The sequence below is a fragment of the Parasteatoda tepidariorum genome, chromosome 9 (genome assembly GCF_043381705.1).
Source record: "Parasteatoda tepidariorum isolate YZ-2023 chromosome 9, CAS_Ptep_4.0, whole genome shotgun sequence".
NCBI lineage: Eukaryota > Metazoa > Arthropoda > Arachnida > Araneae > Theridiidae > Parasteatoda > Parasteatoda tepidariorum.
The window spans coordinates 49,678,209-49,692,392 of record NC_092212.1 but is presented as its reverse complement, the minus strand read 5'-3'; the positions used below and the strand labels follow the sequence as shown (position 1 = coordinate 49,692,392).

At 30.7% G+C, this 14,184-nt stretch overlaps 1 protein-coding gene across 1 annotated transcript in view; it reads left to right on the top strand.

Moving 5' to 3' along the window:
- Positions 1 to 14,184, top strand: part of LOC107440440 (obscurin) — a 285,805-nt gene that overhangs the window by 152,429 nt on the left and 119,192 nt on the right. The window contains exons 42-50 of the mRNA XM_071185809.1: positions 294 to 463; positions 2,545 to 2,665; positions 3,851 to 4,029; positions 5,609 to 5,717; positions 7,737 to 7,915; positions 9,548 to 9,656; positions 11,321 to 11,493; positions 12,188 to 12,299; positions 12,387 to 12,562. Of these exons, the coding sequence (XP_071041910.1) occupies positions 294 to 463; positions 2,545 to 2,665; positions 3,851 to 4,029; positions 5,609 to 5,717; positions 7,737 to 7,915; positions 9,548 to 9,656; positions 11,321 to 11,493; positions 12,188 to 12,299; positions 12,387 to 12,562 (1,328 nt within the window). The remainder of the gene's footprint in view (positions 1 to 293; positions 464 to 2,544; positions 2,666 to 3,850; positions 4,030 to 5,608; positions 5,718 to 7,736; positions 7,916 to 9,547; positions 9,657 to 11,320; positions 11,494 to 12,187; positions 12,300 to 12,386; positions 12,563 to 14,184) is intronic.

The window sequence follows — 14,184 nt, the reverse complement described above, 5'->3', positions numbered from 1 at the left end:
ATATATGGGTGCCTTCAAAAAAGAAATCGAAACGTTAAACTTTTTGAGAACGTTTCGCTGATTTGACCTCAAATCATGGTTTGGAATTCTGGTCACCTTTTATATGACCATTTAATTAAAATAATTTTGCTATGGTTCTGTATCTGATATTAGTTACTAATTTATTTTTTTTAGAAAAAGCTCGAAACGTTAAACTTTTTGAGAACGTTTCGCTGATTTGACCTAAAATCATGGTTTGGAAATCTGGTCACCTTTTGTATGACCTTTTAATTCAAATAATTTTGCTGTTCCAGGTATTTGGGAAAAACGGAAATGGATCCAGAAGAATGCAAAATAGTTAGCGATGGATCTAACCACAGTCTAACTATTGAGGAATCTTCAGTAGAAGACTGTGGTACTTACATTTGCAAAGCTAAGAACGAAATTGGTGAAGCGTCTGAAAAAGCTGTTGTTACTATCAAATGTAAGCAATCTATATGCTTAGTTGAATTTTTTACGCTAAATAAGAGATTTAAGAAATTTGTACTAGGGTTATATTTCTTTCATTTGGGTTTTATAAGAACATATTTCTCAGAAACAGCAATTACTTCATGTAATGCATCTTATAAACTTTACACTTTACTTCTAGACGACAAAAAGCAGGGCTATACACAAGACTAAAGAGAGAATTGGTAGTAAAATCTTTTTATAGATTGCTTCCGCAAGTAGTAAATGTTCGTGATTACTACGACTTATAATTATTTTCAGATATTAAAAAGAGTCTTGTGCTTACATTATACCTTTTAGTAACCATTAGCAGTTAAGCTCATTTCTTTTTCATGAAAGCATGGTAAATATGAAAATGTTTAACTACCAACTTTTTCTCTTTTCTGGGGTTAAAACACCTGTGCAAAAGTGATTCATGTATGGAAAAAGGGGTAGAACATATTTGTTTATACCAAGTAGAGATTTCTTTCTGTTACGTACTAAGGCATGCTAACTACTACTGTTTTGGTAAAATATTTTTAAGAATAGAAGGCGTTTTAAAAATAGGCTTTCAGAATTTTTGTTAATTTTGTAAACATTTTAAAAGCTTTGCCACGAAAGTGATGCAGAGATGCCAACTGCTCTGGACACGCCAAAATAAATACAGAAACGGTAAATAACTACAAATTAAATTTTGCAAATATTTGACCATTTATACTTGCTTTATAAAAGGTATTGCATGACATATTTCCTATAAAGTGGTGAATTATTTAGAAATGGTGGTGGATAAAAATCTACTAAATTGAATTTATTAAACCAAGAATCGCAATTGATAAGCTACCACTTTAAAATATATATTTGCTGTCCGATGGAAGTTGGCATCTCTGGTGATGTAACTAAGTGGCATTGCAATTGAAATCTTAAATCATTTATATGTAGTGGTGTGGAACATAGCTTATAACTTTATTAATTTAGCTACTAGAATAAAATTTTACAAAAAATTTAAAAAATTGATAGCATTTCTTACTACTAAAGCCTTAAAAAAGCATTGTGTTTTGATCTCAGATCCTAGTAGAAGGCTGACAGCTTTCTACGCTTTTTGGGAAAATACCTTCTAATGATAACTAAGTTTATGTTTTAATATATGTAATTACTATGTAGTATAGTAATTACTAAAAAAGTGATTGTAAAATTTCGATACGGATATTCGAAAACTAACTGCCTTAACTTGTTACTCAATAAAATGTTTTTCAAAAAACTTAGTGGTTGGCAGCCCTGCATAAAAAAAAATTTTGTTAGCATACTATAGTAGATATAACGAAGGCGACCGGTTTCAAAAAAAAAAAAAAAATTTAAATAAATATTTAAAACATTGATAGTACAATATCCGTACCGATATTTGAATACTAACTACTTTATCCTGACAGCTTAATGTTTCGAGAACAGAAATCCCTCGCAGTGATTCTCAAATAAAATGAATTTTTTAATAATTAAAAAAAGGTGAAGAGATGAGCTTTTGAATGTTAATTTAGAAATTTTTCTTCCCGTTGTGTAGTTTTCTGAAGACGCTGCTTTGATTTAACTATTTTTTTTCTGCGAAATATTTCTCAACAGTAATAGACGTGTGATCCCACTTTTTATAAAAAAAAAATTGAAGAAAGGAACCTCTCTTTTAAAAGGCTGCTTGGAACTAATGGGTTATCATCTATCGAAACCTAATTATCTAAAACCTAATTTCTTAAAGAAAAATAACATATATCTGATTTCAGATTAAGGAAAAAAAATAGCATTTATATTGATATATCCTGCTGCGCACGTTGGAGAAATTAAATTCAAGTGAATATAAAATCATTAACAATATTGTTAACTTTTTAAAGACCATTGTCACCTAAGCCAAAAAGTATGAATATCCTATTTCAGATTGAGTAACATAAATGGATCGCCTTACCTTTTAATTTACTCTTTCTTCTTACCATTTTAGCCAAAAAGGACACTCAAGCACCAATGTTCATTACCCATATGAGTAGCTTATATGGATCGCCTTACCTTTTAACTTACTCTTTCTTCTTGCCATTTTAGCCAAAAAGGACACTCAAGCACCGATGTTCATTACCCATCTTTATGATCAAGTTATTGTTGTCGATGACGCCGGAAGATTAGAGGTAAAAATAACAGGAAAACCAAGTCCTGATGTCTCATGGTTAGTATCTCATAATGCATTTCAAATTTCATAAATTTGTGCCTAATTACTAGTGATGAAGTGATCATTTATGAAACTAAATTTATACAATCTTTTAACTTTGTGCATTATATAATCTTTTTTTCTAAACAAACAAATTTTAATAAAAAAATCGGATTAAAAAAACATATAGCTGTAGATGCTTTCTAATTGAATTGAAACATTTTTAACTTTTTAGAAATCATTAATTTTTTTTTGTTATCTGCCTCATTAGATTTATAAAAAAAACTACATTTCAAGAATTTGAATTCTATGGCATTGACTTTTAAAGTAGCAAAAAGTATTTATTATTGACATATATTTCCGCTTTCTTCGTTAGTAGAAAAAGTTTCATATTTGTATCAAAAAAATTTCATTTACTGTTTTATGTATACTAGCTTCTGAACTCTGTTTAGAGCGTTAGAAACCAAAAACATGAATTATTTGGAACAAAGATATTTCTTTAAAGCTTTTGTACAAACTAAGTTGCATGTTTAAGGTTAGAGATCCTTGTTGCATTAATATTGAATCCTAGTATATGCAAAGATTATCTTTAAATCCAAAGTAATAAACAGAATTCGCTTTTTTTTTGCACATTGCGCAGTTTATTTATTAAGGATATACATTTGTGCAAATTTTTGTGTTTAGCTTTTTGCACAAAAATTTAGATGCAAAATTTGCACTTGTTGTTTTTGATTTCATAAATTTGATTTCATATTGCAAAATTTGCATTATTGAAATCAAATCCCATGTTTGTTTACCACTGGTAACATTTATTTTCTGAAATTAGATTTCACATTTAGGCAATAATTAGCCAAACAGAGTTAAAATATTTTTAAGTACATATTTCAGTATAGTTTTTATACAGAAAAAACTTTTCCATCAATTTTTATATGCCAAAAACTAAACTTAAAGCCGAATATTTGACAACTTGCAATCTTCTTTACAATACTAAATTTTGTTACTCGCTTCTTGTGAAATATGTTTAAGGAGAAAGTAAGTAGTTAAAACTGAAATATATTTAGACAATTTGCTTTTCTTTTCCAAGCTACTTCTGAACAAGGTATTCAGATAAATTGCACCTAAGTAACTAAGTACCATGCGTAGACTACTAATATTTTTCCAAACCTGTTATTACAATTTATAATTTTCTCAATCACGATTTAGGTATAAAGATGATGAACTGTTAGAAGGAAACGAAAAAACTATCATAAAAACCGATCCTGAAGATAACACTTATACACTAACTTTGAAAGATCTCCAAGTCAAAGACACTGCTAAATACACATGCAAAGCTGTGAACAAATATGGAGAAGCCAAAGAAGTAGCTCAAATTACCGTTAAAGGTATAATTATTAGTACATTTATAATGTATTTTTATTATAAAATTAGTTATAATTCTAATTATTTACGAAAATTGCTTGAGCTACATGCCCTCAGTAGTTTTTTCTTCTTCAAATAATAAAAAAGTGGGGCAAAAGTACTTTAATTTAATACTTTATATTCAGGGCGATCTGAAACAACACTTTTTCGAAGCTATAGTGGCAGACAGCAGAAAGAACTCTTTTTAGTATAAACATGTAGAGTGAGCATAAAAAATAAGTTTCTATCAACTTATCATATTTTTGTGTTCTAAGATTCAACCTAATAGCTAGAAGAAATACTACCGTGTTTTACTAGATTTTTAAGCATTAAGTAATTTCATTCTCAGCTATAATTCTCAAGAGCAACAAAACAACTGCTGCCATTTTTTAAACAATGATTTTAAGTCGAGCTGCAAAATCGAAAATAATTGCTCGACTCCGATTCTGATACTTAGGTCCTGTTGAAAAAAAAAAGATTCTAGTCATATAAAAATTATTTATTTAGATTATTATAATTGTTTAAACGAATACTCAAACGGATATTATGGCACTTATTAAAGCTATTGCCGTTAAAAATTTCTAAATGGCAATTATTAGAGCTATTGCGGTTAAAAATTCCAAAAGGCAATTATTAAAGCTATTAACGTTTAAAATTCCTAAATGGCAATTATTAAAGCTATTACCGTTAATTATTACTGTTGGAAATTCCGAGCCAAAAATTCCTGCACCAAAAATTGGTATTCATTTTGTGGTTACATAAAATGGAGCTCAGTTTTACCATATTTGGGTATTTTCACTAGCTCCAAATATCAGTAGATGGTTGCATCAAAAGTAAGTGTTTTTGGAGAAACAAAACACCCATTTTCCTCTTTTTTTTTCTTTTATAAAAGCAGAGGAAGGTTGCTTCATTATTAGGTATTTTCACATCATTCAAATGCAGGCCAAAGTTGTTGCCATTTACCGTGACAAAACTATTTATGACATACCTTTAAACATCCAATACCGCCAACCAAATTTAAAAAAGCAACGTAAAAGAAATAAACTTTAATTAATGCAAACAAAACAATTACCTAATAAGTTGATACATGAAACAACATACATTCGTCGTCCTCATACACCGAGACTAAGTTGTAAAGAATAGAATAGCACCATGGATATAATAAAAGAATAAATTTCAATTATGTACTAAATTGATTTAGTACAACTCTGTAATTCGCTTTTTTCCTATACCTTTTTGAGTTAGATTTCTAACCAGTTTTGAGTTAGAATCGAAAACTTTGCAGTTTTCTGCCACTAGCGCTTTGAGGAGTCTCATTTTGAAACGCAATGCTTTTTTACAGTGTCCAAACACCACTTTTAAAACTATTACTTCAGCTACGAAGACAGTGGACGGTCTTCTTTCGTTGATTCATTGAACTTGAACCTTTAAAACAAAGCCCAATTCATTTACATTTTAGTGTAGCATATCACTATATAATTTTGTGACTTGATTTATTTTACAATTCGCTCTTTACTTACTAAATTATTCCTTTTTGTAAAAAGAATATAATCTTTGTTGCAGAACCTGTTGCTCCACAGATTGAAGAGATGCAAGATATTACAGTTCCATATAGCATGCCTGCAAGAATCAAAGCTAAAATAACTGGATTTCCAAAGCCTGATGTTAAGTGGTAAGCATTATTAAAACATATTTCTAATTTGCTTTGATGTTTAAAACATTAGCATAGTTATAAGCTCTTATGCTTTTCGGGAAAAAATTATTCATTCCGGGCGCAGAGACGTTCACTTAACACCATTAAATAATTAATAGAGAATTTGCTTAGATGTATGTCATGGTGGACAAAATAATTTGAAATCATGTTTATTAAATCAAATGAAATCACTATAGCATGCGACAAAACTAATGCAATAACTAGTACAAGTGGGAAATGGATATTACATTTTCATTTTTTAACTCTCGCAAAGCTGCTGTTTTGAAGAATTTTCAAGGAAAAAACTCAATAAATAATAAATTAAACCTTTATCTATAACTGTTTTGCAAAATTTTACCTGTAAGTACAACTTGAAAGATCCTTCTTCAAGTTTCTAGAAATGATGTCATTTTTACCCATACAAAGTTCGGATTGACCAAAATGAGTGCTGGAACTTTAACCCTAGCAATTTTGAAATCCTTCTTTGAAATGCAAGAATGTTACTTTAATTACAGTGCTATTGAAAAAGGAATGCAATTTATCTTCCTATGATCACTTCGGTCGATTCAAATTTTGCATGGGTAAAAAGGACACTATTTCTAAAAGCTTCAAGCATCATAATCTTTAAAATTGTGTCAACAGTTTTTTTTTCCTCTTTTGACATGATGTAAAATGATCCCTTTAATAAAAAGATATGTTTTCAGACTTTTAGTATTTAAATGAAATACAATTATGGGAAGAATTTTACGATATTAAAAATACAATGAAAACTCTTAGACCGTAACAACAGTCCTTCGCATAACTGAGCCTTCGTGGCCAGTGTGGTGGCTGCTATTCAGAGTAAGCAACGAATTGATTGTGCAAAAAAAAAAGAACAAAAAACACTAACAGTAGATTTAATCCACTAAAATACTGATTCCCTTTTTGTTTCAAATGTCATTAATTTGCGTTTTTCCTCAGTCATGTTGTATCTTTTTTTTTAACTTTTCGCTATAAATTTAATTAAGAAACTAAGGAATATTGAGGAATTAAGGAATATTTTCTTGTCACTTATATTTCTATTATTCTTCATTTATTAAACTTCTTTTTCATGCCTCTCTACCAACCAACGAGTAGAATTTAAGTTAGGAAAAAGTGAAATTGGTTAACAAATATTGGCCGAATGCACGGAGAATTTTTTTCACGCATGCAGAAGTAATTTTTCCGAATTGCACAAAGAAAAAATATTGATGAAGGAATCACCACCCCTTGTGAGTATTGAAACTTGTTGATGCTAGATTCATATAATTCACGTAGGAAACCTATGAAAGATGCAGGATATCTGCAGTAAGTGACATTGAACAGTCAAATCGTATGTATGATTGACTTATGTATGAATGATTAAATTTTTTTTTACAATGAATGAAATAGGATGACCGTTCCGGAAAAAAAGTTTTATTGAACGCCAATTGTTGAAATTATTGTAAGCTAGCGGCGAAGAAAAAGTGAAAAAAGTTAACTAAAATATACCCTAAAAGAAAATTCATGCCGCTATGAATGGGTAGCTGTTGTTCAGAAATCACTTTTCAGAGGTTGTACATCAATGGAAAAGATTCGACTTGTAAAGATATAGCCGTTTCCGTTGTTTGGAGATGGTCGTTAAAGGAGGTTTAGCAATACCATTTTCGTTGAACCTATATAGCATTCTTTGCGCATTTTTAGGATGACAATTTTGAAGCAAAAGAAAAGTTTTTCGATTCTCCCCCCAAATACAGTAAACCAGAACAAAATACATAATTATGTATAGAAATCTGAAAATTATTCTGAAATGACAGTATTTTTTTAAAATTTCGCACACTGCTCATATAGTTATTACTGCATTTAAAATTTAATTATTACATTTAATGACGTATCGTACAACCACTATTTAGTTCCATTTGTTTTTATGTTTTCTTTATTATTTTTATTCTCCGATTATAGAAAATATTAGCTTGGCTTATTATGAATATGAACTTCTAGGCTAAAAGACGATACCCCTGTTAAAAGTTTGGAAGGTTTTGAGGTGATTGCTGATGCAGAAGCCAAGAAATATGCTGTCTCCATCAAAAGCGTAAAAAGTGATGAAGTCGGACTTTACACCTGCGTGGCTTCCAATCAAGCTGGTGAAGCAAAATGTGACTGTACACTCTCTATCAAAGGTAAGCACACACTGAGAAAGCCTAAATGTATTGTTTATTTTTAAAAGTGAAGGAATAAAGAAATTGCATCGCACTTACTCAGGGGTGAACGCGAGACGGAAAAGAGGAAAGGCTGTTAGTAAAACCATTTCAGTTATAACTAGTTTTCGGGAGGAGTTAGGTTATTCCTTCTAAAACTATTCAACAATATCTGCTTTATCCTTGGAAAATAAGTATTTTTACATGTAGACTAAAATTAAAAGAGAAATCTTGATAGTTGCAGATATTTTATTTTTCTCCAAAAAATGCTAAAATGAAATGTCTTTCGGAGCAGTTTTTGCACTTTTCCGTCTTGCTATGTAAGGGCTTTCAGTCATGCACTTATTGATCATCACTTGCCCTTCTCAAATCATCCTACTTATATATTTACGCATAAAAACTTTAATCAGTGCAATATTTGCCTCTCTAGATCTTTGAAATGCAATGTTCACCTTAGCATTCTAAAAATGTGCTAGATCACGTGAGCTTGTTATTATTCACTAGGAAAGTTATGCACGGTTTAATGGCTTGACAAAAAGATGTGCTTTTGAGTTGTGGATACAATTTACTAAAGAAACTTTATTTTCACGTCGTTTATTCAAATAATAAACTTTTATTAAAGTAACAAACGTTTATTCAAATAATAAACTTTTATTAAAGTAACAAAGGTTTATTCAAATAATAAACTTTTATTAAAGTAACAAAACTCTCTCATAAAGCGTCACGCAATTTTGTTTTTATATTGTGTACAGTTTATGAACAATGTGACATTAAGCAAAAACATTTACAGGAAGTTTAGAAATTGACATAGCATGAAAAATTGAAATTATGAAATAATAATAATAAATACACTGTCTGGTTTTTTTCCTTCCAACCGCAAAAGAAAATGCTGATGGAAAAAAAATTTATTTCGAATATAAGTTATGAAATTGATGATTATTCTAGCTATTAGCACTGACCAGAGTCTTGTTTTTGTTTTCTTTGCTTATTGAGTTGCATACAACGCAGCGTGAAATTCAAAATTTGAACAAAAGTTGTGCGAATTTCATGACATTATGCCATGGTATTCATAATAAATGAATAATAAAATTGTAAAATGAGACAACTGTGACATTTTTTAATAAAATGGAAGCTAAAACTTTAAACATTTTATTAGCTTTTAACCTAACTTGGCAGACACAGATTTTTATTTATAGTACGCTACGATCTTCATTATTTGCATATTTTTTTAAATGAATGAACTTATTAATTACAAATCTAATTTAGCGAGAAATAAAACAATGAATCAGCGCAACTAATGTCTGGCTGTCGCTTTACAGTAGGTTATATAGCTTTTTAATCCATTAAGTGCCAGTGTTCGGGAACATGTATTTTTTTCAAAACATAAAGAGTGGTAATTATTTTATTCTTCACTTGTTAATTTTTAAAATGTTTTCTAATTTCAAAGAATCTATCTTTATACTGTAGCTTAATTTATGAGTGTTATATTTCAGCAATTTATTTTTTAATAAACTTTGTGTCTTTTTGTTCAAAATATCGTTGATTTATATGTTATATAAAAATACTTGTTTATGACAATTAACTATTTTTTTTAAAAATTTTTTTCACTTTTAGCACAAGCTCCAGTGTTTGTCAAAGATTTATCTGATCAAACTTTAGACATCGGAGATGATTTTAAATTCCGAGCAGAAGTTCATGGCTATCCAAGTCCAGATATTTCATGGTAATTTTTTTTAAAAATGATAAAATATTTAAAAAAATAATATAGAACAAATATCAGACTGAATAAAATGCTCCTCTCCAGTCCAGATGTTTGCATTATTTCTTTTTTGTCCAAAGCCATTTCAATTAGTGTAAATAGAATCCCCATGTAATGCCCATTTTTATTCACACGACATCAAAGTAAACCCATTTTGGAGCCATTATTTGTGCTTTATTTATGATTTATTTACCCTTAGCGCAATGTTTACCCTACTAGAAATGTAGATACTTTTGTACTAATGTAGATACCTACTAAATGTAGATACTTTTTTTTTTTAGTATCTACATTTCAATCCCCATCTAGTTCTACAACTTTTCTCCGCCTTATTCCACAATCTTTTACCAATGTCTAGACACCATTCTAAATAAAGTCGGGTGATCTAGAGCTCAGGAGAGTTCTCTTCTGTTTATTTAAGAATAATTTTTATTAAAAAAAATTAAAAAAGGGACATTTTTGAGTTGCATGGTGGGGCACTCAACCAATCCATCATTGCTCATGTAAACAGGGATAACTCAAGTATGAAATCTTTCATTTAGTGATGAAGTGCAGCAATATCAATTTCCATCATAACACGTAAATACATACTGTTGTCTAATTAATTTTCATTGCAATAAACTTCGCATTAGAACCTACCAATACCAAAATCTTTACCTTTGAATTTTTAATACCAGGCTCTTACTAAATCATAAGAGTTTCAACTTTCATAACTTACAGAAGAAGTTCCGATGTCATTTAAATGCTCTGGTCTTATTGCAAAACTAGAAAAAAAAAGCATTTGAAAATATGCGTTCATTAATTCTATTTTAGGTGAGATTTTATATTAAAAAGATACTATAGCATTCTAACAGTAATCTCAAGTAAAAGAACAACCTTTTATTTAATCAAAATAATATATTCATTTAATGACAACTAACTCTTCCTCTTAAAAACTTTTCACGAAAACAACCTCAGTTTCAAGAAATTTTTGAAACTATTTTCCTCACCGTTTTCTCAATAACTAAACTTTTATTACATTACGTTCCGCATTATATCTCACATCATCTCTCCTGGATACACGTTTTTTTAGTAACTAAAATCTTATTACATTACGTTCCGCATTATATTTCTCATCATCTCTCCTGGATACAGGTTTTTTTAATAACTAAACTCTTATTACATTACGTTCCGCATTATATCTCACATCATCTCTCTTGGATACAGGTTTTTTTAATAACTAAACTCTTATTACATTACGTTCCGCATTATATCTCTCATCATCTCTCCTGGATACACGTTTTTTCAATAACTAAACTCTTATTACATTACGTTCCGTATTATATCTCACATCATCTCTCCTGGATACACGTTTTTTTAATAACTAAACTCTTATTATATTACGTTCCACATTATATCTCACATCATCTCTCCTGGATACACGTCGTTACAATACGAAAACAAAACGTACGATGACCATGTTCTAAATCTTAATTATAATTTAAAACTTAAGTACTCAAAAAAATAATCATGATATGTAATTTATTAAGAAAGCTCTATTTTCTATAACAGTGTTGTTCTAATGTTTTTCATCTTGTATATTTCTATACTTATTTGGACTTTATTTTCATAACATCGTTAACTTATTTTAGGTACAACAATAACAAACTCATTGAAAGTAATTCAGGATTAGTAACATCTAAGAAGGGTGATACGTACACACTTGAAGGCAGCATAAAATCTGCTGACGATGGTGGAGTTTTCAAATGCAAGGCTAGCAATTCAGCTGGTGAAGATTCTAGGCAAGCTACTCTAAAAATATCAGGTATATTTTACTATGATTATATCACACCTTGCTATGTGTATTTATTTTCNCATGGTTTCTCGCCCAGGAACAATGTTTTCATGGGGTACATTAGGACCCATAATCCTCATAGAACAATCCCTGACGTCTGTAAGCTACTTAAACTGTATTTGCAGACCAGGTTCACCCATTCATGGTTATTTTCCTGCGGGGGATGGTGCTTACCAACAGGATAATGAACCATGTCATAAGGGTCGAATCGTCGAGGAACATTCCAGTCAATTCCCCAAATTCACCTGACCTTTATCCAATAGCGCATTTGTGGTCCTACTTGGAAAACCAAATTCGTGCTGCCACGCTACCCCCTCGCAATGTGAGGGAATTGCAAGACCAGTTGGTGAGCGCTTGGTACCAGATACCTCAGACTACCTATCAGCACCTTGTGGAATTAATGCCCCTGCTTTTGCTTGCAGTTTTGAGGGCTAAAGGTGGTCCTATATGTCATTATCAGGGTGGTCATAATGTAATGGCTCTTCGGCGTATATATTTCAGTAAGGAAAAGAGAAACATAACATATTATATGAGTTGGGTTTAAATAATTTCAAAGAAAAATTACGTGAAAGTGAAAGATTAAGAAACTTGTTTAAATCATTAAAAGTGGTATTAATGCCTGTAAATGATGAATATTTGCCATTTCCTTTTCCTTGTATTGCAGACTTTGGCCCAAAAGTAATTGACAAATTGCCTTCCTCTATTGATTTAATTGAAGGAGAACCACTAAAATTACAAGCCAAGATTACTGGTAAACCAGTTCCTGAAATTAAATGGTATTTATTTGCTTCATTGAATAGCTATTTTTTTTATTATATTGGTATTGCTTAGAATATCTTTAATAATCCCATCAATAATTCTAGGGTAAAAGATGGTAAACCCATTAGACCTAGTAGTAAAATCATTATGTCCCAATCGCCAGATGGTGTTGCAGAACTTAGTATTCCAGATATGACTCATGATGATGCAGGAAATTATAAAATTGTGGCTACTAATGATAAAGGTCAAACAGCATCTGAATGCAATGTAGGAGTTGCATGTAAGTAACGCTTTAAGAATTGGAAAATACTTTTTGATTGTTATCATTTTTAATTAGTATTATATTAAAAACAAGTGTTAGAATATTTCATTTTTCGGAAATATAGCTGAAAGTGAGACACTAATGCACTATGGACTATCGGAAAAAATTTGTTTATTTTATTATTGAAATTTATATGATCACAAAGCTTAATTTATTCGTCTTGCACAGAATTAAGTTATTCTATTTAAGCTTTCTACTTTCAAGGGTTAAAAATAAAACAGTGCGTCTTAGAATTTTTTATAGCAATAAATTTAAAGTATCCTAAAAGGAAAAACGTTTGAAGTCGTGAGACGATTGACACTCGGTACCAAAAAAGAATTAAGCTTGGAGCTGTAAAGCAGAAAATTACTACTTTGATTGACAAGAAATGCTGCAGTAAAGTAGCAAATATGTTTATTCGTGAAACAGAGCAAAAAATGGTATACTAAGATTCTCAAAATTATGTTTAAAATTTAAATGAAGTATGTGAGCTCCCCTCATTTTCACACGGAGAATAGAGTGTGCTCATATAATGTGCGTTTTTTACTAAGTGGTCCAGAGGGTGCTTTGCTTTTCAACCTCTTTTTCGAAAAACCATATGGACAAAACAGATATGCATTTTTTTAAGTACTGCCTGAAATTTTGATTAAAAACACCAAAGTTGTCGCTGATTTTAGTTGGGTAAAAACGGTTACATTATTTGGTTAAAAAATGCCACTTGCTTTAAAAACTTGCTTTTGATCCTTAAAATTTAAACTAAATATCCTTAAGGAGAACAGAAATGCCTTCTCTGGAATGTGAAATTGAGCGCTAATTCAGCACAGATGTAGTTGTCTATTCACTCGGCCAGTGATGCTTGCAAACGATTCAGGGCTCACTAAGTGTAGATGATTGAACCTAAAGATCGTCTACGAATCAACCAACCAATCAACTAGAGCCGTAGTGGTTCGGAAATTATTTTGTGATATTGAATTAATTGGGAAAAAAATTAATACTATAATACGGAACTGTTGTGGCTCAGGGGATAGAGTGCTTGCCTCTCAATTAGGTCACCCGGTTTCGAATCCCTGCGATGTCAGATTGATACGAATTCTGCACCCGGGTCGCACGGACCACAGTGCTGATGAGAAATATGCTCCGTGGTAGGTGGATTATGGGTTAGATTTCACTTGCCGTCAGGCTAACCGGGGGATGTTTCCGTGGTTCATCACCGTGGTTTCCGTGGTTCTTAGAATCAAACTCAAAATTGGGTCGGCTGTTGAACGACGGTTATAACCAATGAACCACATGTATGTGTATATAGTTCAAAAGTACAAAATATGATTCCCAGAGATGAAGGTCATTTCATATGAAGAAAAATTTAAAGAATTTAGTTTCTGATCTTTTTAGCTACCGATTCTTTCCAAATTTTTGGAAATTTAAAATATTTTAATTGAATTTTTACATCTTGCGCGTTTGGGATTATCTCCACACACGTTTCTTATTTTCTTTCTCTTATTATTTTGTTCATGATAGTTCTTATTCTTTTATTGGTTCAATCACTTTTTTCATTATTGCAACCTGTTTGTCTCTTGTTTTTTTTTCCTGACATTATGTGTGTC